General features: G+C 38.7%; 1 protein-coding gene across 8 annotated transcripts in view; it reads left to right on the top strand.

The window, feature by feature from the left end:
* Window positions 1-4,668: 4,668 nt before the first annotated feature.
* Window positions 4,669-25,106, top strand: part of TESMIN (testis expressed metallothionein like protein) — a 40,446-nt gene continuing 20,008 nt past the window's right edge. For 2 of the 8 annotated variants that reach the window (XM_087881143.1, XM_087881139.1), the window contains exons 1-6: window positions 4,683-4,808; window positions 10,676-11,211; window positions 12,676-12,790; window positions 13,054-13,115; window positions 13,777-13,938; window positions 14,722-14,824. In XM_087881143.1, coding sequence (XP_087737269.1) covers window positions 4,772-4,808; window positions 10,676-11,211; window positions 12,676-12,790; window positions 13,054-13,115; window positions 13,777-13,938; window positions 14,722-14,824 — 1,015 coding nt within the window. In that variant the 5' untranslated portion in view covers window positions 4,683-4,771. Of the gene's footprint in view, window positions 5,261-10,675; window positions 11,212-12,675; window positions 12,791-13,053; window positions 13,116-13,776; window positions 13,939-14,721; window positions 14,825-25,106 lie in introns of all 8 variants that reach the window. The other 6 variants (XM_087881145.1, XM_087881148.1, XM_034416736.3 and 3 more) reach the window with 5 other exon arrangements.

Here is a 25,106-nt window from a genome sequence, read left to right as displayed (position 1 = left end):
GTATTTGCTTGTCTACATATGTACAAATACAAAACACATTATAAGAGCCTAAGAAATGTTTAAACTATGTTTTCCCATATTCATCACTTAAATATAGAGTACAACTAATACTGTCTTTAAAGTATTTAAAGTTGACTCCATTAAATTTTCTTTATTATATTAACTGCATTTGGAAGTAGTATATTCTTAGAATAAAAAAATTGTCCTGAGGTTTACATGTTTTGCTTAAATTCTTAGCATAATATTCTAAGTCCAATTTATTTTGTAAATGTCTATTTTGGTGTGCATCACTTAATCATAAAAACTTGAGATTCCTGGAATCTTAACCTTTTTTTCTGAGATGAATCTAATAATGTTTGGCCATTGATGAAACAGCATCTGCTGCTGAAGTGAATTCACATATTCTCTTAAAGGATAGAAGACTTTTTAAAACTTACTTGGGAGAAATGAACCCAAATCCTACTGTGGTCATGTAACAGCATCATATATTCACAGGGGAGCATATAAATTTATATGCTGCCTATCACACTATAACGAGATTTTTTTCAATATTATTATTATTATTATTATTATTTATTATTTATTATTTATTAAATTTATATACCGTCCTACTCCCAAAGGACTCAAGGTGGTGAACAGCCAGAAAATAAAATACATACAATACAAACGTTAAAACCATTTAAAATACATTCAATCCTTTGGCCCAGAAAACAAATTTAAAACACCCCAATTTATAAGACAAATTTAAAGTTTAAAAAGCAATTTAAGAGAGAGGTTAGGCCAGGCCAGCCTGCTGGAATAGGAATGTTTTGAGGGCATGGCGGAAAGCGCGCAGATCCGGAATCGTCCGTATCTCCGGGGGGAGCTCGTTCCAGAGAAGGCTGTCCCCCTGGGGGCCGCCAGTCAACACTGTTTGGCCGCCAGCACCCTGAGAAGCCCCACTCTATGGGAGCGTATGGTCGGTGAGAGGTTACTGGTGGCAGAAGGCGGTCTCATAGATACCCCGGTCCTAAGCCATGGAGCGCTCTAAAGGTGGTAACCAAAACCTTGAAGCGCACCCGGAAGACCACCGGGAGTCAGTGCAGGTCGCGCAGGAGGGGAGTCACATGGGAGCGCCACGTCGCTCCCATAACCACCTGCACTGCCGCATTCTGGACCAACTGGAGCCTCCGGGTGCTCCTCAAGGGGAGCCCCATATAGAGAGCATTTATTTATTTTATTTGTTTCAATTTGTATACCTCCCTTCTCCAGCAGGACTCAGGGCGGTGAACAGCCAGAATAAAACAGAACATACAAAATTTAAAAACGATTTAAAAATGATTAAATATTTTTGGCCGCAATTTAAAACAACCCAATTAAAATCAATTAAATTTAACCAAAACAGTGGGATCAAGCCAGCCCGGCTAGGTTAAATAAATAAGTTTTCAGGGCCCGACGAAAAGTCCGGAGGTCTGGTATTGTACGTATCTCTCGGGGAGGTTGTTCCATAGGGCGGGAGCCGTCACAGAGAAGGCTCTCCCCCTGGAGGTCACCAGCTGACACTGTCTGGCGGACGGCACTCTGAGGAGGCCCTCTCTGTGCGAGCATACTGGCCGGTGGGAGGCTATTGGTGGCAGAAGGCGGTCTCGTAAATACCCCAGCCCTAAGCCATGGAGCGCTTTAAAGGTGGTCACCAACACCTTGAAGCGCACTCGGAAAACCACCGGGAGCCAGTGCAGCTCGCGCAGGAGAGGTGTCACATGGGAGCGCCCTGTCGCTCCCATAATCCCCCACGCGGCCACATTTTGGACCAGCTGGAGCCTCCGGGTGTACCCCAGGGGGAGTCCCATGTAGAGAGCATTGCAGTAGTCCAGGCGGGAGGTGACGAGTGCCTGAGTGACCGTGCGTAGGGAGTCCCGATCTAGAAAGGAACGCAACTGGAGTATCAGGCGAACCTGATAAAAAGCTCCCCTGGCCACGGCCATCATGCTCTTCTAAAGACAGCCATGCATCCAGGAGGACGCCCAAGTTGCGAGCCCTCTCCGTGGAGGCCAGTGATTTGCCCCCAATAACCAGCGATGGCACCAGCTGGCTATAATTGCAGTAATTCAGGCAGGAAGTGATGAGGGCATGAGTGACCGTGCTTAACGAGTCCCGATGCAGAAAGGGAACTGGCGAATCAGGCGGAACCTGATAAAAAGCCCTCCTGGCCACAGCCGCCAAGTGCTCTTCTAAAGACAGCTGTGAGTCCAGGAGGACACCCAAGTTGCGAGCCCTCTCCGTGGGGGCCAATGACTCGCCCCCAATAGTCAGTGATGGCACCAACTGACTATATCGGGACGTCGGAAACCACAGCCACTCGGTCTTGGATGGGTTGAGCCCATCCAGATCCGCACAGGGCCGCTGCCACGTAGCAGGGAGCCAGGTACGTGATCAGCAAGCCCACCTGTGCCCCATGACCCCACTTCACCAGGAGGGACTTACATCCAGCAATCTGAGGAACAGTGGCCTCCCTCGGACCAAGATCTTCTTTTATAACAACAGCCAGCCAGCCAGCCAGCCACCCCGCCCCTACCCTGTGATCTTGGCTGATGAAATGTACGGAAACCAGGCTGGTACATTTCAACGAGGGGGACCCCACCCCCTTCTTGGCCCAATAGAGTAGGTAATACCAGTACTCTACCTTCATTACACTAAACTGGTTTTCTTATGAAGATCAAGATTCATTTCTCTTGCCAGTTCATGAAGTTCAACAGATCAAAGGATGAGATTAAGATTTTTCACTACCTGATGCTGAAGGCAGAATGAAGCCCTTACCCCACTTAGGTACACTTATTTATTCACTTAACCTATCTCAGGCTGCAACAATGTAATAGCTTGCTGTGATGTGACTTATGCTCATTTAGTTGCTGGTTAGTAACGCATATTTTCCTTGGTAAGGGAAAAATATTTTGAAAACCATGGTTCCCTCTCTCTGGAACATCATTCCCCCAGAGATTAGAGTGGCCCCCACTCTAACAATCTTCCGGAAGGCACTGAAGACCTGGTTCTGCCAGCAGGCCTGTGGAACCCAGAGCAGGATGGAGCCCATTAAATGGCTTGTGTGATGTGTTGTCACTGGGGTGACGGATGGGGGTCTTATTACCGTATATTTTATTAATTTATTATTTTTTATATATGATGTTTTTATATTCCTGCAAACTGCCTTGAGTCGCAATGTGCAAATGGGCAATACCGTGTTTCCCCGAGTCTGGAACTGAACCATACAGAACAACAAGACCATGCATTTCCCTGATTTATATTTTTTTGAACCCTGAAATAAGTGTTTGGCCTTATTGCCATGCACTCAAAAGCCCGATTGGGCTTATTATTAGGGGATGTCTTATTTTGGGGGAGACAGGGTATAAATTTTCTAAATAAATAAATAGCCAGTTGCACCTGTTGCCTTTTCTCACTTGTCTCTGCATTATCTATCAATAAACAAGACTAACCTGGTCAATATAGACACAATAGCTCCCTTGGCATCTTGAGCAGAAAAGGTTATTTTCTAGATCACCTTAAATCTGGGACTTGAAGGTGGGCATAGGGTGGTTAGATAATCACCCTGTTTTTTAGAAGCAACATTAGCACCAAAAATCATGTTAATGTAAAAGGCAAGTGAAGGAAACAGGCATTCGTCTCTATTGCAAAGTGTTTCCTGTTCAAGTTTTTCACTTTCCTTGTGATTTGCCTGCTGGTCCTTAACTTTACAGCATATAATTGGTAGATGGGAGCTTGCTATCATGCATAGAACTACCGTACATGTGGTTCTTTATCTTATCCAATAAGGAACATACATGCATATAAAGCACAAGCCACACCCTACCCCAAAACAGATCACATGCAATAGAAATGTGTTTCAGGTGGTCCTATTCTTCTCACCTGTCTTAAGACATTTCACTGGGGGAAAAAGAAGAGGTTACAATGTTAGTATGTATAACAAAAGGCATTCATTTCCTTAAAAGGGAAGAGACAAGTACCACAATAGTACATTGTCTTTATATTTTCCTTTTGTGGGATATTAAGTGTAAGTTGCATAATTTTCTTTATTGAGGCTTTAACTTTGAAAGTGTAGAAGGCTGTACTTATTATTGTGCAGAATGCTAATTAAAAAGGCCACATGAAAATGATCAAGGTATATTTTAAACTGGTCTGGTTGAAGAACAAGAAACCCACCAATTTACAGGCTTTTAAGTTCTGTAAAACCAGTAAGCAAGCTATCACGTGCGCTTGAGTGCCGGTGGTTAATGACTGTCAATCTCCGGGTGTTCACAGATTTGATTTGTAGACGCTATGAATTCGGGTGTAGGGCTCATGTGCCCAGCAGCCCATTTTACCTATTATCCCCGTCGGAGAGAATGTTTTTTGTCTTTTGCTCAGAAAAGCAGAACTTCGTCTTCCCCTCCGTTTTCTCTTCGCAAAGTGAAAAGGTCGAAACGACTTCACCCATTATTTAAATACCTTCTCGTGAGAGCATGAGCACGAGTCCGGAACCGAACCGTACAGAACAACAAGACCATGCATTTCCAAAAGCCACTGCTGCCCTGCAGAGCGCGCGCGCCCAGCCACCGGCGAAGCGCTCGGGGTAGGGTGGCGGTGGCGGGAGTTTGTACTCTCAGAGACGAGGTCATCTGACCCGGAACCAGCGCGTGCCCTCCAGGCTCCGCCTCAGCTCGAGACACCCGCTGCTCTGCTCCCCCTCCCCGCCCAACGGCTCTTCCTCCGCAAATTAGAGCAGGCGCTCGTCAGCTTGATGGAAGAGAAAAGGCGGGAATCTGCCGAGGGGGAAGGTGAGCGGGAGAGACTGTACTGTACGTACAGTCAAGACTTGTTCGCCTCGTGTGAGATGCGCACGCACATCTCTCCCCCATCCCGACAGATTGGAGAAACATTTTTTTGGGTGGGGGAATCAGATCAGATCTGTAGCCCTTTTCTTGAGGTAACGCGTATTAGTCTACCCAGCAGCTGGAACTTACGGGATAAAGATAATGCACGCTTATTAAACCCTGACGTTCCCGCAAGTCCTTTCAGTACAGGCGGCATTGTAAAGTGTGAGGCAGCCCATTTTCGATCACACAACTATTCATTATTTTCAGAAGTGTCTATAAGTGTGAAATGTAAACAAAAGAGCCAACAACTGTATGTATAACAGTAATTATTTCCATCATGCACAGTGCAAAAAAAAGCATTCCTGAAGAACTGTATATATAGACCTAGATTCCTCTTTGATTTACTTCTGTAGGTGTGTATAATTGTTTCACAACATCAATATATTGTATCTATTCACCTTCATCTTCATATCATTGGTTTATCAGCCTTGGAACCTACCCTAAAGAAGAGTCTTCCACCAGAAACTCAGATCCATCACTCCACACCTTAGAAAAAACTTATTTAAAATCTGAGCTGTTCAAAGAATATTTAATATCTTCATTGGTACATCTCTTATAACTAAAATTATCATTTTAAAGAAACATTGCAATTTATATTATTGTATTTTACAATTATTTTAGTTTGTAATGTGCACTACCATGAGTTCCTGTGGAATTTGATAGTATTATATACAGGTAGTCCTCAGTTTACGACCACAATTGAGCCCAAAATTTCTCTTGTTAAGTGAAACGTTTCTTAAGTGACTTTGCCCCATTTTATGACTTTTTTGCCACAGTTGTTAAGTGAATCAATACAGTTGGTAAATTAGTAACACGGTTGTTAAGTGAAACTGGTTTCCCCATTGACTTTGCTTGTCAGAAGGTCGCAAAATATGATCACATGACCCCTGGGCACTGCAATGGCCATAAATGAGTTAGTAGCCAAACATCTGAATTTGGGGGTGCTACAATGATTCCAAGTATGAAAAATGGTCTTAGCTCACTTTTTTCAGTGATGTTGTAACTTTGAATGGTCACTAAATGAAGTGTTGTAAGTCGAGGACTACATGTATTAAATAATCTACAATAAATGAAGTTAATATTATACAAAGTAATTCCCCCCCACCCAGTGGTGGGATTCTGGGGGTTCTAGGGGGTTCAGCCGCACCCTTTGTTAAATTGCTGGCTCGCCCCGCCCCTTGCCCCACCCCTCTGCACTACTATTTATTCCCAATAAATGGGGCGGGCAAGCCAGCAATTTAACAAACGGTTCAGTGTTTTTTTGTAATTTATTGGCCCCCGAACCGTTTGTTAAATTGCTGGCTCGCCCGCCCCTCGCCTCCCACCCACGCGGCGCCAGCCTACTGTAGCCAGGGGTAGGCAATTGTGGCTCTTTTACGACCTGTGGACTTCAGCTTCCAGAAACAGCTTGGCTGTCTCAGGAATTCTGGGAGTTGAAGGCCACAGGTTGTAAAAGAGCCACAATTGCCCACCCCTTCCCTAGCCTGAGTTCCGCTGCCTGGGACCCACGTGGGCTGCCACGTGGTTTCCCACCGGCTCCGGACGCAAGAGAGCAGGATGGAGAAAGCAGCTTCCACGCCTTCACTCACCCTCACTCTCTGCTCTGTTGGATCGCTGGCTGTTCGCTTACCCCGCCCACTCCCCATCTATTGCTGCCTCCGGAGTCCCAGCTGATGGCTAGAGGAAAAAAAACTTCAAATTCTTGCCGCGGGGCTTCAAAGGGCCACCCTAGAGCCAGTGGTGCAGCCGAACCGTTTGTTAAATTGCTGGCTTGCCCCGCCCCTCCGCACCACTATTTATTGCCAATAAATAGTGGTGGGCGAGGGGCGGGGGAGCCAGCAATTTAACAAACGGTTTGGTGTTTTTTTTGTAATTTTATTGGCCCACGGAGCTTCAGCATAGGCTAATTGGCCTCCCGGCTCTCAGCTGATTTGTCTCAGCTGTTTTGCTCAGGGCTCTTCTGCTTCCTTGCAAAGAGTCCTGGAGCAGATTTTTTTCCCCTTAGTTCTGCTGAAACACGAAACTGAAACTGCTTTGCTGTTGCTGCAAGGTTGGAAAATTAGTCAGGCAGAATTCTTTTCTTTTTCCTCACCAAAAAAGGTAGGTGCAAACAATGGGAAATTTAGGGAAAAAGAGGAGAGTTCAGGATTTTAAAACACAAAAGAAAAAAAGCTCTATTTAACTAGGGAATTGTAATAATTGAGATACTATTAATTGTATATTTCTGAAAGCAGAAATGGTTAAGTTGTGGTTTGGAGGAATATATGGGGGAAATTATTTGGTTTATTATTATTGGTAAATATAATTAATTGATTTGTAAGAAATTGGATTGCATGGAAATAATTGGAATATTCATGTTCATATTGATTAATATACAAAAAAGGTAGTTATATAACTGATTTATATTAAAATGTTGAATTTATATTAAACAACTAATATTACATAATTAACCAATGTGAGGATGGATATAAAAATAGATGACAATGGGAAGGGGTATAATATAGAATAGAAGGGAAAAATTGAATTTGATTAAGATTAGAGATGAGGATGAAGGGTAATATTGGTTTTTTAAAAAATAGATGAGGAATAAATATGGCAAAAAGGAAATATAGAAATTGTAAATTTAATTGAAATGACTAAACACTGTTTAAATTTGTGAACCGGCCAAATACTCTGTTCAAAGAAAATACATTGTATGTTTGTATGTGTGTTTCTAATTATTGTTATTTATTCATATTTGTTCTCTTTTATTCTTTAAAGTTTAACAATTCATTCTTATCTTAATATCTTTATATTTGTTTGGGGTTGGCTTTCTTCCCTTTCATCTTTTTTATTGTACAGCAATCTTTCTCCTCAAACCTACCACCTCTCTCTTTTCTTTCCTTCTTACTTTCTCTTCCTCCCCCTCTTCTCCTCCCTACTTCCTCTTCCTTTCTCCTTCTCCTCTCTCTTCCTCCCTCTCTTACCCTCCTTCCTACTCTAATTTCTCTTCCCTTCCTTCATCCCTCTCTATTGCTGTATCCTTTTATGCGTATGGACTACTCAGAGGGCTGAAAAAGTTATTTCTGACTGGTCCTCGCACTTTTGACCAGTCCTCGAACTTACGACTGTCCTCACATTTTACGTTTTTGCCTTATCTTGTCACCATGGTGAAGAGAAGCAGTTGTGAAATGAGTGACATGGTTGTTAAGAATGCTACAATGGGCATAAATGATGACCAGTCATAAGTGCGAAGACCGGTCAAAAGTGCAAGGACCTGTCAGAAATCACTTTTTTCAGCCCTCTGGGTAGTCCTTTTGTGCATATGGACTACTCAGAGGGCTGAAAAAAGTGATTTTTGACTGGTCCTCGCACTTTTGACCAGTCCTCGAACTTATGACTGTCCTCACATTTTACGTTTTTGCCCTATCTTGTCACCATGGTGAAGAGAAGCAGTTGTGAAATGAGTGACATGGTTGTTAAGAATGCTACAATGGGCATAAATGATGACCAGTCATAAGTGCGAAGACCAGTCAAAAGTGCGAGGACCTGTCAGAAATCACTTTTTTCAGCCCTCTGAGTAGTCCATATGCACATAGCCACGCCCACTCGGTCACATGACGAGCTACCCACGCCTACACAGTCACGTGACCAGCTAGCCACACCCACCCAGTCACATGATTGCCAAGCCACACCCCCCAACTAAGCCACACCCACAGAACCTGTTGTTAAAAAAATTGAATCCCACCACTGCCCCCACCCCCTCTTGATGTACGGTTTCTGTTCATGTAGAATACTGTAGGGGAATTGTAAAGCAAAAAATTACCCAGATAAAATAGTGTTGTAAAGTTGAGGATGTAATGCTTTGAAAATTTTGAAAGGCTGAAATAAAAAATATTCTTGAATATCAGTCAACTATATTTTTTGTTGTAATGTGATTTATATTAGCTTCTTGCTGATTTTCATATTCAGTATAATATTCAGTATTCATATTCATATAAGTGAATCTACTGATATGCATTACAGTCTGGTTTGCTTTGAAATTGTACTTCATAATATAAGTTGTATTTACTGAGAAAATCAGGAATATCAGTAGTCATATTCAAAACACTAATTCACCAAGTGAGTTTATAAACTATAATAAATACTATCTGAATTGCCAAAATCTGTTCTTATTTGGAAGTTCAATAAAAACATGTAGACTCTAAGCATAGAGGAATATAATCTTTGAATATACAGCCAATCCATGTGTTAAATTGAAATCTATGAATGCTATCCAATTTGAATTAAATTTCTGTGTTAGATTTTCTTTTAAGATATAAAGTTATTTTAGATATCAAAGCATACTCCTAATAATTTCTTCAGCTATTCTTTCAGTGAGAGAATCGTATGATTTGCAGTATAAAGTCTATAATATCCTTGAAGCAGTTAGCATGTACAAAGATAATTCAGTATACCTTGAGGAATATAAATTAATAAATTGTAATTTAAAAATCACAAATTGAAATCGGAATTCACCTTTTAGATTGTTTCATTCTGATATTAATCATATTTCATTGGTGAGCTTTAACAAATTGCCACCTACTATGAAACCATGATTGTTTGTACTTTAATTCTAAACTGACTATGACCAGAATATGAAAATAAATATGCTCATTTTATAAATGTAACTACAAAACCAGTACCCCCATTTAGTCATTGTTTCAGAGATATTTCCTTACCTAAATAGAGAAACAGAATTACCAAGGCTGTGCAAAAAAGCAGTAGGACCAGGAGTAGCTTCCAACTTCCTGCTGGCTTCCCCATTGAGTTCCTTGTGGGAATCTAACAGGAAGCATCAGAAATTTTCCCCTTCCCTTCCCAGCAGGCAGTTAAACGCCTGCTGTTGTTGGAGCAAGAGGGGAGCAAGGGATTGTGAGATTGATTTGGTAGCTGTCATAGGACACTGAAAATGAAGATCACATGACCACACAATGTTTCCATCTTTCATTCCTTTAGGAATCTTGGATTTGGGCACATTTTGTAAATTAACCCATTTGATGTACCTTGGTTCAAAAATTGTTGCTCTATTATGCACCACTTCACCCAATTAAAAGTCATGATAATGAGAGTTCTAGTAGTTTATAGATAAGCAACATACTAACATTTCCAAAGTACAGGATTATATTTATATTGGCAGAGGTGTATATTTTCATAGAAACAGAGATATCAGGTATGATAGAATAAAACCTTCACCTGTGTCTAATACAGATTATTCTTATTTTGTAACAAAAACATTTTAGTATTTCAGATGTATAGAAAAAAATTGCAATGTGATTTTTCTCATATTAATGCATTTAAAATGCAAATATGTAACACTAATTAAATAAGCATAGAATTTCATATATAATCAATTTACAAAATAAGTATTGCCATCTACTTAGAATATGATTTATTTATATTTATTTATTTTATATGTATCCCACCTCATAATATTTTACAAATAACTCGAGACCGTGAACATATCTAACACACTTTCCTCCTCCAATTGTCTCCACAGCAACTATCCTATGAGGTGAGTTGGATTGAGAGTGATTGACCCAAAGTCATCCAGCTGGCTTTCATGGCTAAAGCACAACTAGAACTCACAGTTTTCTGCTTTCTAATCCGATGATTTAATATATAATATAATGAATATATTTAATGTATAGAGTATAACTTAATATTTATTATACTGTCTGACTATATATGGAGAAGAGTATTTAAATTTATGATGAGAGCTTTATATTACTTTTTTTCTTATTTTGAAGCTGATACATTTACCAAGAGGAAAACTGCTGTAGGACGTGTTTCCATTGAGATGAAACATAGCCAGTCTGAAATTTTAACTGTACCTACGGAAAATCATCTAATTCTTGCTGGAATTTCCAGGACAGATAAAGGATTTGCAGTTAGCTCTGAAAACCATAATCTTAAGATTGATTTACTAAATAAACCAGTTGAAAAGGGAGCTCTTTGTAGTCAAGATACTTGTTTAAATTGCACAGGTGAAACTGCAGTTGATCATTTGAAACATACGCTTAACAGAGAAAATGAAACTGCAGTGCTAGAAGTAAAAATGCAATCATCTACACAAGATCATTGTGATGAAGACCTTGGAAAATATGAAAAAGTATCTGAAGAGGCTCCTTCAGAAGCAGCAAGATGTGCATATTTACCAGAATTGCAACTACATTCATACAGTGTTCAATTTTCTTCATTAATGACACAAGATAGAAATGCTGTACTATCTCTTGGCACCAATACTCCTGATGGAACAATCAGTACAAATACAGAAATTACACCAGTAAGATTGTGCTTCTATTTACAATTTAGAAAAATCATAGCTATTATATTTATCACACTTTATTATATTTAATTATATTAAATTGGAACTAATAAACTACATTATTGAGTACTGCTGATTAAATCTGAAACAATTTTAAGACTGATGACTTATATTATCACATGCAGCTATGCAACACAAGTTTCTCTTTGCCTCTGAGGATGTTTCATTAGAATAGATTTGGAGATAGAAGCTGAAAATGGGGAAAGAATCTGTTGGAGGTGTATAAAACATTTTAAATTCAAAATGATTTGGACTCAAGAGTGTTCTATCTCAAATTCAGAACAACTATTTTGAACTTTTATGAGGAGTTGAGCATTTTGAGTGCAAAATATCTGCTTTGAATTCAAATTAAGTACTTCAAAATATTTTAAATTTTAAATATTTTATATAACTAAAAGCTATTAGGTTACCAAATGGAACAACTTGTTTTTTTAATATACAGGATGTAGAATTATATAATTTAGCCCTAAAATAATATTTTATAATTTAAATCCTGATAATTTGAGGGAGAAAAAGTGTTAATTTTATAAAAATATATTGGGCATCATATAGTGATCAACAAAATATATGTTGAATATCATAACCAGGGCAAGATGATATTTTTGTTCTTTATTGATAGTATGATAGTATGTTGCCTTTGAATCTGGATTATTCAATTATTCAAATCCAGATATCTAAAGTTACAAAAGCTTTGGTGCATCTTTACCTAATTAGAGCATTCCAATCTCTACTCTTGTGCAACATTTCCATTGCAAGAACTGATAATTTATAGGACTGGCTATCCAAATTGACTGAAACAGGCTATTAAGAACACATAGAAACAAAGCACTTTTTAAAAATTCTTTGATCAAGGGCATCTCTTTCCAAGCTTCTGAAACTGATCTGGAAGCTGTTCTCTTTTGTTTATGCATGTATGCAAACACAGCAAGTTTGCTTCACTGAAAAAAAAGCAGAAAAAGTATTTTTCCCACTACTTCCTGTTCTGTAATTTTTGGGCTAATCCATAAAAGGAGCTGTCTTCTTATCCTAAATTCAGGAAGTATTGAGATTTGTGCAAAGTCTTATGATAGTTTAATAGAATCCCTCCACTTTCCTGTTTTCGTGTTTCAAAAGAGTATGTTACTGAAAGGTTATATCAGGACCTCAGATTATTGCTAATATAGCCAACAATATTAAACTTCTCACTCCCTTCAGAAATCTATTCTGGAGGATCTGGAATAGTCTCTATAACAATGGATTATGCAATATAACTGCAAAAGAGTGGAACAGAAAATAGAAGGTTCTACAATTTATGGGGTTCTACAAATATTTTTTGCTAAAGAAAACTCAATATTAGATAATCATAAAGGCTTACTTTTACAATGTAAATAATAGTTTTTAGCTATTAAAACTATTTTTAAGTATGCCTACTTTGTTTCCTAGGTATTGAGACCTTTATTAACTCCTTCAAATGCAAATAGCACTATTTCTTGTGACCAAATCAAAGGGATTGTTAATAATTCTACAGTGTCACAAACCTTATCAGGCTGTTCTGATGGTAAGTGATTTTATAATATCAGTTCTTCTGTACCTGAATAAATTATATTGCAACAAGGATATTCCTCCTGCAAATGGAAAAAATCTTCCTATTTAAAATGGGATTAAGATTCAGGTGAACCTTCCATAGGGAGAAATCTTTCATATTCGAGGTATTTTGGTGAATTAATCTCAGATATTTCCAAAGTTATTTTGCTTTTTGAGTTCAGTGGTTTATACATAGTATAATTTGTCCTTATAATTTTTCACATTTGTTTTGTGCAGTAGAATCTTGCAATGGTATATGTATTTCACCTCAAGATGCAGATCCTGTTTATGATACATTTGTAAGTATTAATTTGACATTTATCGCAACATCTAATAGAACTTTATGAATTAAGCAGAATCACCCATTTGAAGGCCTTCTGAAACTGAACTTTGCTTCTATGTACCATATCTACATATGCCCTGAATTAAGTTTTCAGATTATTTATTATACATATTAGTCATTTATGTACTGTATTGCTCATCATTTTTATTCCAAGGGTGGGGGGGGGATTGGTAATGGAAAAGAATACAAATATTTTAAACAAAAAGACAAAGTCTGATATCCTAATAGAATCTGCTTTAGGATTGTTAAAAACAAACATTCAGAATATAGATTAAATAAAAAATAAATAACATAAAAATGCCTTGCCTTACAAATACTAACTATGTAGGGGTCTTTGATGAAACCCTTAAAAACCAAATGGCCACAGCTCATAAAGCAGGCATTTCCCTGGAGAAGTTGCAAAAAAAAAATTCTGCCATATTTTCTTTGATATTCTTGTTAAAAGAAAATGAAAATGTTCCTTATAAAAATATTTTAATAACAATTAAGAACAGTGGCAATTTGAAATTCTTATTTACATATCAATGTCAGCATATTCTGTTTAAATTATTAGATTTTATTCTTAATATTCTAATATAATGTGTCCTATTTCAAATATGAAATTGCTTGTATTTTAGAATGAGATCAAAGAGACGGCTGTAAGCCTTGTAGTAAATAATACCGAGGAAGGTGTTTTTCACAGTTCAAATGGTGCTGAGGCAGGCCACAATCTGGCAGCTGCACAAAATGCTGTGGAGGAACCCACTTATTCACAGAGAAATTACTCTACTCCTCAAGTGGTAAATATAACCTCTTCATAATAACAATATATACATCTGCATTAGAGAATTTTGCATGTTTTTATTTAAAAATGTTGAGTCATCTATATATTTGTTAGATTTTTTTATGGTTAACATTGCTATCCAAATGGCACAATAATTTAAAAAGCTTGATACTGCTTTTATAATCCTTCCATCCTTCTGAGGTCAGTAAAATGAGGACCCAGGTTGTTGGGTTCAATATGCTGACTCTATAAACCACTTAGAGAGGGCTGTAAAGCACTGTGAAGCGGTGTATAAATCTAAGTGCTATTGCTATTGCTATAATATAAATAGACAATCCTTATCCACGTGAAAGTCACAACTGGTAGAACAAAGTAGATTGGAGGTACAAGCCACTAGCAGGCATGGAGAGGATGTGGTTTTCCTTCTCATGTGCCTGCAAGCACTCAGACTTCTTTTTCATTATTTAATGCAAAAGATTAGAGCTCAGTCTTAAAATCTATAATTTAGAAGTAATAATACCCTTTCAGTTTAATAAGACCTACTCCCTGATAAATGTACATAAGATTGCAGTATTGTGCAATAAACAGAAATGTAAAGGATTGAGCATTGTTTAAGTATAAGTATGGACATCTTCGTGTATGCTTCCAAAACTACACAAGTATTCAGTGTTAATACCAGAAATTAATAAGCTGGTTTTAAGTAAAGATTCTAATGAGTCCTTTTTTTATATAAATACAGTACTTCTGCCACACATAGAATGAAAATTGTAGCAAACTAATAATTGGTTATGCATTTTAGATAATATGTCAGTTGAAAAATGGCACTCATATACTTTGTGTAAACAATACTGAGACAAGAGAATTGAAAGCTATTCATTTGGTTCCCCAGTATCAAGAACAGAGTAAGTATCTATAATAGATATATTGTTTCTGATATTCAAATTATTAACTATGTTGGTACTTCTTAAATGTTGATATGAAGCTCTAATGATATATTTATAAGTTGAACATTATAGTACAATCTCTTCAAGCTGTAATAATATGGAGGGACAGAAATCCATCCCTGTGCATGGTGTAATCATGTCCACTTTATATAATTGACCTATCTACCTACCTACCCATTGAAGATCTATTCCTTCCAAAAAAAATTAAAGTGCATTGGCCAGTTTTAAAAACTTTATCCTTTCTTGGCTTATCAATGATTAAGAATCTGTGATATTTTTCACCAAAAAATTCCATCATCCCTCATTAGTCTCTGATTTAAAGGACCACAGAATGCATGCTCCTATTTAGATTTATTCTATTACATTTTGCTATATACATTGTATCATTGTATACTGGTCCTGCCTGTATATTTACAACAATTTTCATAGGGCAACAAAACTGAGAAAACCATTACTTTTTCCAAATTATAACAATTTCAATTTCAAGAAAATGCAGTGTTACCATAATAGAAGTAACAATGTAGGAGAAGAGAAAGTTTCTCAATTGAGTTAATAAAAATATGTATTTATTTATTATGAAAGGGGAAAACTTAAAAAACCTAACTATTTATGCACAAACTATCCACTTGATGTCACTCTTTTATCAACAATGAAAAACATCTTATATATTAATAACCTATATCTTGTACTGTTCTTTTTGAACAGTACAAAGGCAAACAAGAATAAAGCATTTTGGGATTTTTCAGAAAATATTGTTAAGATAACTAGTAAGAACCTATTGAACATACACATTTAAAGTTTTTCTTTACACACCTCCACTATAAAACTACTTGAAAGTATATATATTGTTGCTTAATTTTAAAACATTATATAATATATGTCAATAACTCAGTAAATGAGTATTGATTTATTAGATCTGAAAACCTGGCTCTGCCAGCTGGCATGGGACCCTGATTGCTATATTGGGGGTGCCTGTTGGGGTTGACAAGGATGATATCCACCCCCATGTCACCCATCTTGGTTTTTAGTTTCTTATTCAATCCTTTTAATTTTAATAATCTTGTAATTACCTTTTTATTCTATTGTGAGCCGCACAGAGTTGCTATGAAATGGGCAGCATGTAAATTAAATAATAAACAGTCAAACAAATAAGAAAACATCCTTAACAACTCTAGGTAGATTAGCCTCGCTCAATGTGGTAGCTTGCTACAGCAGTTATGTAAAATAATGGTGAGGTAAATCCAAGTAGTGGACCTTAGGGAGCACAATAAAAAGAAATAGTAGCAAAACATTCTATAAACCAGGGCTTTTTTCCATGCAATTTATTACAAATATGCATATGTCGGGAAATGTGTTTGTGCAAACCTGTTAGGAAATACAATAACGTAGCCTTATAGGAAAAAAAACTTATTAATTTTTTCTATTGTAGCAATATATAGGGGGTTAACTTATACCAAATTACGTTACTGATTCATAAAGCTAAATATCTATGTTGCTAAGTACAGTAGCAATGATACTCTCGCTTTTCAATTCAGATTTTCCTAGAGTACTTCCCAAGTATGTAACATAGAATATTGAAGCTATGACATTTTGCATCTAACTCATTAAACTTGTAAAAAAAGTCTGAGTGTTTTTTACTGTTATTTTTCTGAAGTCTACACATAATCATATGTCTACATTTGGTTTTGGGACCAATAAAATTGGAGAGGCCAGACACTTTGAGATGGTTCTATAATGTCCATCTGGAGCATCTTTTCTACTTTATTTTGTAACACAGCTTTTAACTGCTCAGGAATCCTGCTCAGAAATTGACATTGTCTAATCAGTCCGGTTTCCCCATTTCTATTCTATGCTCTACTAGGGTAGTTACATCGGTTATATGGTAAACATATGTTTACAATCCCAACATTTTTTCTATCTCTTTCTTTTGATGGTCCCCTAGGTCTAAATTAATATGGATTTTTCCATGGGATAGTCGCAGTATTGTCTCCCAAGCTCAATTCAACAATTTTGGATGCCTTTCTTTTAGAACAAAGCCATTATAGATTCACTTTTATTGCACCATTTCCTCAGGAGGATGGCAGGGTGGATTCTTTTTCGTAACTTCCAATTCAAGTTCATAATTTACTGGCCCAGTTCTTCTCTTTACTATGTGGAAACCTTACCTGTTTGCTTTCTTTAGCAAGTAATAACAACAGCACTTGATTTCCTATATTAAATTTCTTTGCCTTTATTTATTTATTTATCGGTTCGATTTATATGCCGCCCTTCTCCGGAGACTCAGGGCAGCTTACAATGCGTTAAGCAATAGCCTTCATACTTTTGTATATACCTGCTTAGTAGGGCTTTCGGCCCCCCTTAAGCGGTGTTCTTTTTTATACAAAGTCATCTTATTGCCCCCATAATCCGGGTCCTCATTTTACCTACCTCGAAAGGATGGAAGGCTGAGTCAACCTTGAGCCTGGTGAGATTTGAACTTGCAGTAATTGCAGGCAGCTGGTGCTACTTTAACAGCACTGTCTGCTGCGCCACCAGCACTTTTATCATAGTGTCTTTCCGGCCTTCCCTGGCTAATCTCTAAATATTCCTGGGCAATGTGTCCTAGGGCTTTTAACTTGTTCCTCTGCATTAATATATATTTGATTAAGTTCTTTGGGCCTTCTAAGTTTTCACACCACACCTTTAATAATGCCTAAAATTCTTGAAGGTTTTCTCCTATGTAGTAGCTCAAAAGAGCTAAATTTTGTTAATGCCTGGGGAATTATCCTGTAGGGAAACAATAGAAAAGGCAGCCACATATCCCAATGTTTTGAGTCTTGGCCTGCATATTTCTTGATATTTCTGGTTCGCCCTTTCCATAAGAATAATTGCCTGTGGATAAGGACTTGTATACACCCCTTTTATTCCCAGGTCTACACATACAGCAGCAACTATTGGAAATTGGATCCTTGATCTGCAAGGATCTCATTTGGTATGCCTACCCTTCTTAAAGATTTTGACCAGCTACTTTGCTGTTATTTTGGTGATCACATTCCTTAATGGAACCTCCTCAGGATATTGAATTGCATAATCACAGATAACTAGAATATACTCATTTACTACATTGTGGCAAAAGGCCTACACAATATTCATAGCTATTTTAGAAAAGTAGAGATTAAAGGCAATCTCTCTATAGGAACTTTATCATAGTCCCCTTTTGGTTTTATCAATTGAAAGATAGGGCAGGATCTACATTACTGGGCCACTTCCCTGGCCTAATATTCTAAAATCTAAAATTCTGTATGTGATCCTATTCCTACCCATATGTCCAGCCCATGGAATTTCATGGGCTACTTCCAATATTGCCTTGCAGTATATTCCTTGGCAAACTGTTATCTGTTCAATTTGTTCCTTCATATAGGGATGAAGCCGTTATTCAGTACAGCAACCTTGATTTTTCTTAGACTCTGAGTGTTGTTTCCCAGTTTCTCTCCTTTTCTGCTGCTAGCCAACAACGTTGGTTTCCTTTGTAAGTGTCCCAGGTGAATTTTCCATTTAGGAATGTCTGTCACTGTGAGTTTACCCCTAGTTTTGTTGGCCTTTCATAAAGCTTTTTCCTTTCTGGGACATCTCATTTCTCCTACAAAACCAGGATGGTTAGGACAAATCCCAGGTTCCTTCACTTCCTGCTTCTGTTCCATCTTTGTCTTTGTCTTAGACTGGGAATACCCTCTATTTTAGCCTCCTTCGTGAATCCTTTTTTTCGGAGTCCATCCCTCTATAAATGAAAAATCTGTTCCAATCATTAGGTTACATGCAGTGGTGGGTTGCCCCCTGTTCGCACCAGTTCTATAGAACTGGTAGTAAAACCAGCGGGAGGCTCCACCCACCAACCCCGATGTCATTAAAATGCTTCTGCGCATTGCGCGAGCGCGGCCCCGTTACAAACCGGTAGTAAAGGTAAGTAGAACCCACCCCTGGTTACATGGTAAATTAGGATAACTCCAATCACTATTACTTGTTCCTTTCCCCATATCGGCACTCTGGCTTTAACCAGTGGAACATTCTCAATGTGCCAAACATACTTGTAAGGGGATCTTTTCCCATAGATGCTGCCTTTTTACTAAATGAGAATGTCCAACATTCATCTACTCCCACTATCTACTAATCCTCTAACAGTGACCCCATTAATTTGCTGGGATTATAACTTTTCTCCCCAGAGATGCTTGCATACTGTAGACATTCCCTTTTTCCTCTAGCTTTTAGTTTTGACAAAAGTTCCACAGTTGTAACAACCACAGGGCTCTGACTTCCCAATGCTCCCCTTTTGTTTGGGCAGGAGCTAAAGGCTTCTTTCTTTCATTTTTATCCCTTTCAGCTTCTTTCTGGAACAGGCTTTCCTATTGTTTCTCCTTCTCTATTTTTCTAACATCCTCTGACCATTTTGTTGCCATGTAGTCTTCATCCAATTATATTGTCCTGTTTCTGGGTTGTGTTTTGCATCCAAAACCTCAATTTAGTAGAGAGTACCTGTAGAAACTGTTCTAAAATTACCATATTTTTTGGACTATAAGACGCTCCGAAGTATAAGACACACCTAGCTTTTGGGGAGGAAAACGGGGGGGAATCTGCCTCTGCCTCCCAGCAATTTACTTCCTTGCAGCAAACAGCAAATAGCCTGGTCAGCTTCAGCACAGCTGGCAGTTTGGAAGCTTCTGGTGCTAATATGACTTCCAAAGCTGATTTAGCACAAGCAGCTGATTGTTGATTGGATTGGCCTCCCTGAATACTATCAGCTGTTCCAGGCTGCTGGGATCACCATTGCCTGTCGCTGCCGTCACCACCCATTGCTGCTGCCGCCTATCACCACCTCCACATGCCCCATTTTCGGTTTCTGTGCATCCCATTTTTGGCCTGTTCCAGGCAGCGGGGATTGCTACCACTGCTGCCTATCCCTGCCGCCTGGAACAGGCCAAAAACTGGACGTGTGGATGCCAAAAATGGGGCGCGCAGAAGCCAAAAATGAGACATGCTGGAACAACTGATAGGCGGTATTCCAGGAGGCCGATCCAACTGCCAATCAGCTGCTTGTGCTAAATCAGGCTGTGCTGAAGTTGATCAGGCTGTTTGCTGTAAGGAGGTAAATTGCTGGGAGGCAGAGGCCAGCAGGTGGGGGCCGGCAGGTGGGCGGTGCTTCAGCAACATTTGCTGTATAAGACACACAGACATTTCCACCCACTTTTTTGGGTGGGGAAGTGCATCTTACACACCGAAAAATAAGGTACGTCTGCCAGTTTTCTTTGCTCCTTTTATCTGGCTTCAACCATTTCCTATCTAAGTCTTTAATCTTGTGCACAATTCATGAATCGCTTCATATTTGTCATATGTGTAGCTCTAAACCTGTGGGAGTTACATCATGCCTGTATAGGATTATCTCTTGAATATGGGAGTAATCCATTGTATCTCTTGGTACAAAACTATTATAAGCTCTCAAAGCTTTTCGTCTTAAACATATTAAGACCCATTCACAAGAGGTAGCAACTCTTTCAAACATGGTAAAATGTGCTTTTATGTTAGAACTTCTGACATCTTAGGGATTTTTATGTCTTTGAGACCATTTCCTCTCTATGTATTCTGAAAAATGTAGAGGTGTTTGTGCCCTTCTGGTGATTCGACTGGGCCCCTTTAAATAAATCTATGAGCCCTTAAATTCTTCTCTTCTTGCCTCTTTCATTCTTTTCCCATTGTAACCTACCTTTCCTTTCTGTCTCCCTCCAAAGCGGTTCCTCCTGTTTTAATCAAGGCTTTTCCTGTTTCTGTTGCTTTTAACATTTTTCTGACAATACTGGCCCAAGTATTTGAGCCTAATCCCCTTTCTGACTGCTCTACCTTCTTTGGTTTAATTCCAGGCATAGGGTGGAGTTTTGTCTCTACCAAAGTCTGTAAGGAGAATTTGTACCTTCTATCTTTTCCCTGTCTCTCTCTGTAAGTTCTGGTAAGAGGTGCAGTTTCTGCAGCTAGGATGTTGGTTATTGTTTGCAAAGTTTGAGTTCTGCAAGGCCAAGTTCCCTTTATACCTAATATTTGTTTCCTTTTCATGAAGTATTTAATGAACTTGAATTGAGCCCCCAGTTGCCATCCCAAGTTGGGTACCCCATCTGTTTATGGATATCCCACCATAACATGTGTCTCAGGTTGTTTTAACTGTATCCAATTCTGTGGGCTCAAGACACAAAAGAGCCAACACAGCATACGCCCCTAGACAACATATACACAAGCACTCCAATTTATCTACTATTCACCACTACATCATTTCCCCCACTGCTACAACTAGGACTTCTTGTGAGTCCTATTACTGCAACTACATTCCTGATGAGTCCTACACTTCTTACTCTTCTGACTCTGAGGAATCAGAATTCTGAAATTGATTTGAAAAAGAAAAGGGGTCGAGCAGCTTACTGATTATGATACATGTTCTCACACATGGGAGCAATTTCTCTACATGAATGAGAATTATTTTTCTATCTCCTTTATGCTAATAAGATCCAAAAGAACAGGGATGTATATTTGACATGGAAGGTACTGAAAATGGACATAACAAGGCTATATTCTCTGTCTTCCACCAAAAATAAAAGGAAACTTTCTTTATACTGAATTTGGCACTTAGGCAATTTATAATTCACATTGGAGTTCAAATTTCTCCCCTCATGAAAGAGAAATAATAGTCAAATTGTTACTGTCAAGTCATCATTCCCTCGTGTGAAATTTTACCTGAGAAAAACATGGGAATACCTTATGCTCCTCTCAGTCAGAGCATTCTGTTGTTGTTCCTTCAGAATATTTTTGACCTTGCCTTTTTCTTGCAACCACCAATTTAAGCACATTGTGCAGAAATAATCTTCAAATGTCTATGTAGCTTTCTCATAAAGTTTCTCCTACATTTAAAGAAAAGAAGGAAGAAAAAAGAAAAGGAGGTGGATCAGTTCTTTAATTATTGAAAAGATCTTAGACTGAGATAGCCAAAGAGTATCATCACATGATTACTAGTCAGGGGTGAAATGCTACCAGTTCGCTCTGGTTCACTTCGGTTCAGGCGAACTGGTAGCGATAAAAACTACCGGTTTGGACGAACTGGTAGTAAAAAAAAGCTATGATCCGACGATTACCTGTGCCACGTGGTTTAGCTTTACTAGAAAGCAGGATTTCCTGCTTTCTAGCAAAGCTAAACTGCGCACCACAGCTGATCTCCCAAACGCAGTACGTGCCAAAAGGAGGCTTGGGAAGTTAAGTAGAACAGCAAGGGAGGGGGGATCAGCTGTGGTGCGCAGTTTAGCTTCGCTAGAAAGCAGGAAATCCTACTTTCTAGCAAAGCTAAATCATGCAGCACAGGTGATCATCAGATCGTAGCTTTTTTTAACTACTGGTTCAACCAAACTGGTAGCTAACTACTGGTTCAACCAAACCAGTAGCTTTTTAAATGCGCAATGCGCGTTTGGTGCACACACCGTGCATGCACAGCCAGCGAACCGGTAGCAAACCAGTTCACATTTCACCTCTGGTACTAGTACATTATCCTGAGGGTTATAATACTAAAGTATTCCCATATATTAATACAAAAACTGAATCAAAAATGAGAAGTATCACAGTATGCTATGAAACATAAATATATTATATATAAAAAAATATACTATGAAACAGCTACTTGCAAAAAAGAGCTACAAAACAGTTATTTTACCTTGACCATTTGGATGACAATATTTTTCATTAACTAATACATCAATGTTTAGTTTTATTATTGGGCTGATGTATAATTTTTTTTAAAGCATAGGATGATTAAATTAAGAAACCCATCCTGCTTTCCTTTTTAATCTCTCTTATATGAGCAGAGAGATCTTTCCTTGTTTTGGTTTTTTTCATATCTCTTCTTGCCTGGTATTATCCTTTCTTCTTTCCTTTGACTTAAAACAATATCTTGCTTGATTGGTCTATTCCCTGCTGTATATGATCCTTACAGAGTACAGCAATCAGATCTGATCTTTCCGATTGCTGCCCTCCATCTTCCCCATGGAAGAGGTAGTCCCAACTCTTGGCTCATTTTCTGTAGCTGAACCTTTCTTCCTTGCTATAACCTTCGTTCCCTGCTTCTAAAGCCCAGTACCAGCTCAAGAAAGGGTAATATGATGTGACCCACAGAGAGAATTTTAAATATATTTTACTTATAACCTTGAAGAATATCAGAAGCCACCTCTTTATTCTTTCTTTACTGTTTATTTCTTCTTTATTCTTTCTTTACTGTTTTTAATCTTTTTATTTTTGCTTTTTCTTTTATTTCTTTTTTCCTGCTTACTTTCAATGAATTTGTGTTAACTTTTATCTTCTGTTGATTTTTTTAAAAATCCATTAAAAAACAGCCTGGCATCAGCTCAAAAGTAACAGCCACCAAGGAACATGACAGCAGGTTGGCAGTTTCCAGGGCAATGTTGCTGAGCATAAGAGGATTTGGGGCACTAATTATGAAGCCACTGACCATGGGTCTACCATAGATACAGTGGGGCAAAAAAGTATTTAGTCGGCCACCAATTGTGCAAGTTCTCCTACTTAAAAAGATGAGAGAGGCCTGTAATTGTCATCATAGGTAGACCTCAACTATGAGAGACAAAATGAGAAAACAAATCCAGACAATCACATTGTCTGATTTGGAAAGAATTTATTTGCAAATTATGGTGGAAAATAAGTATTTGGTCAATATCAAAAGTTCATCTCAATACTTTGTTATATATCCTTTGTTGGCAATGACACAGGTCAAACGTTTTCTGTAAGTCTTCACAAGGTTGGCACACACTGTTGCTGGTATGTTGGCCCATTCCTCCATGCAGATCTCCTCTAGAGCAGTGATGTTTTGGGGCTGTCACTGGGCAACACAGACTTTCAACTCCCTCCAAAGGTTTTCTATGGGGTTGAGATCTGGAGACTGGCTAGGCCACTCCAGGACTTGAAATGCTTCTGACGAAGCTACTCCTTCATTGCCCAGGCGGTGTGTTTGGGATCATTGTCATGCTGAAAGACCCAGCCACATTTCATCTTCAATGCCCTTGAAGAGGTTTGCACTCAAAATCTCACGATACATGGCCCCATTCATTCTTTCCTGTACACAGATCAGTCGTCCTGGTCCCTTTGCAGAGAAACAGCCCCAAAGCATGATGTTGCCACCCCCATGCTTCACAATAGGTATGGTGTTCTTTGGATGCAACTCAGCATTCTCTCTCCTCCAAACACGACGAGTTATGTTTCTACCAAACAGTTCTTCTTTGGTTTCATCTGACCATATGACATTCTCCCAATCCTCTTCTGGACCATCCAAATGCTCTCTAGCAAACTTCAGACGGGCCCGGACATGTACTGGCTTAAGCAGGGGGACACGTCTGGCACTGCAGGATCTGAGTCCCTGGCGGCGTAGTGTGTTACTGATGGTAGCTTTTGTTACGTTGGTCCCAGCTCTCTGCAGGTCATTCACTAGGTCCCCCCATGTGGTTCTGGGATTTTTGCTCACCGTTCTTGTGATCATTTTGACCCCACGGGGTGAGATCTTGTGTGGAGCCCCAGATCGAGGGAGATTATCAGTGGTCTTGTATGTCTTCCATTTTCTAATTATTGCTCCCACAGTTGATTTCTTCACATCAAGCTGCTTGCCTATTGCAGATTCAGTCTTCCCAGCCTGGTGCAGGTCTACAATTTTGTTTCTGGTGTCCTTCGACAGCTCTTTGGTCTTCACCATAGTGGAGTTTGGAGTGTGACTGTTTGAGGTTGTGGACAGGTGTCTTTTATACTGATAACAAGTTCAAACAGGTGCCATTAATACAGGTAATGAGTGGAGGACAGAGGACCCTCTTAAAGAAGAAGTTACAGGTCTGTGAGAGCCAGAAATCTTGCTTGTTTGTAGGTGACCAAATACTTATTTTCCACCATAATTTGCAAATAAATTCTTTCCAAATCAGACAATGTGATTGTCTGGATTTGTTTTCTCATTTTGTCTCTCATAGTTGAGGTCTACCTATGATGACAATTACAGGCCTCTCTCATCTTTTTAAGTGGGAGAACTTGCACAATTGGTGGCTGACTAAATACTTTTTTGCCCCACTTTATACCCAGAGCCCTTGTCAAAGTAATATTTATTCTTGCTTCCTAATATAGCAAGTAGTCACTTTAATTACCTAGCATCTGTTAGAAAGCAAATACTTCCAAGTCTGATCCTTTAGGAAAT

This window comes from Pantherophis guttatus, chromosome 1, assembly GCF_059756535.1.
Source record: "Pantherophis guttatus breed Tessera chromosome 1, ASM5975653v1, whole genome shotgun sequence".
Lineage (NCBI taxonomy): Eukaryota > Metazoa > Chordata > Lepidosauria > Squamata > Colubridae > Pantherophis > Pantherophis guttatus.
Note: the sequence above shows the minus strand (reverse complement) of the source record. Positions and strands in the feature narration are given on the sequence as shown.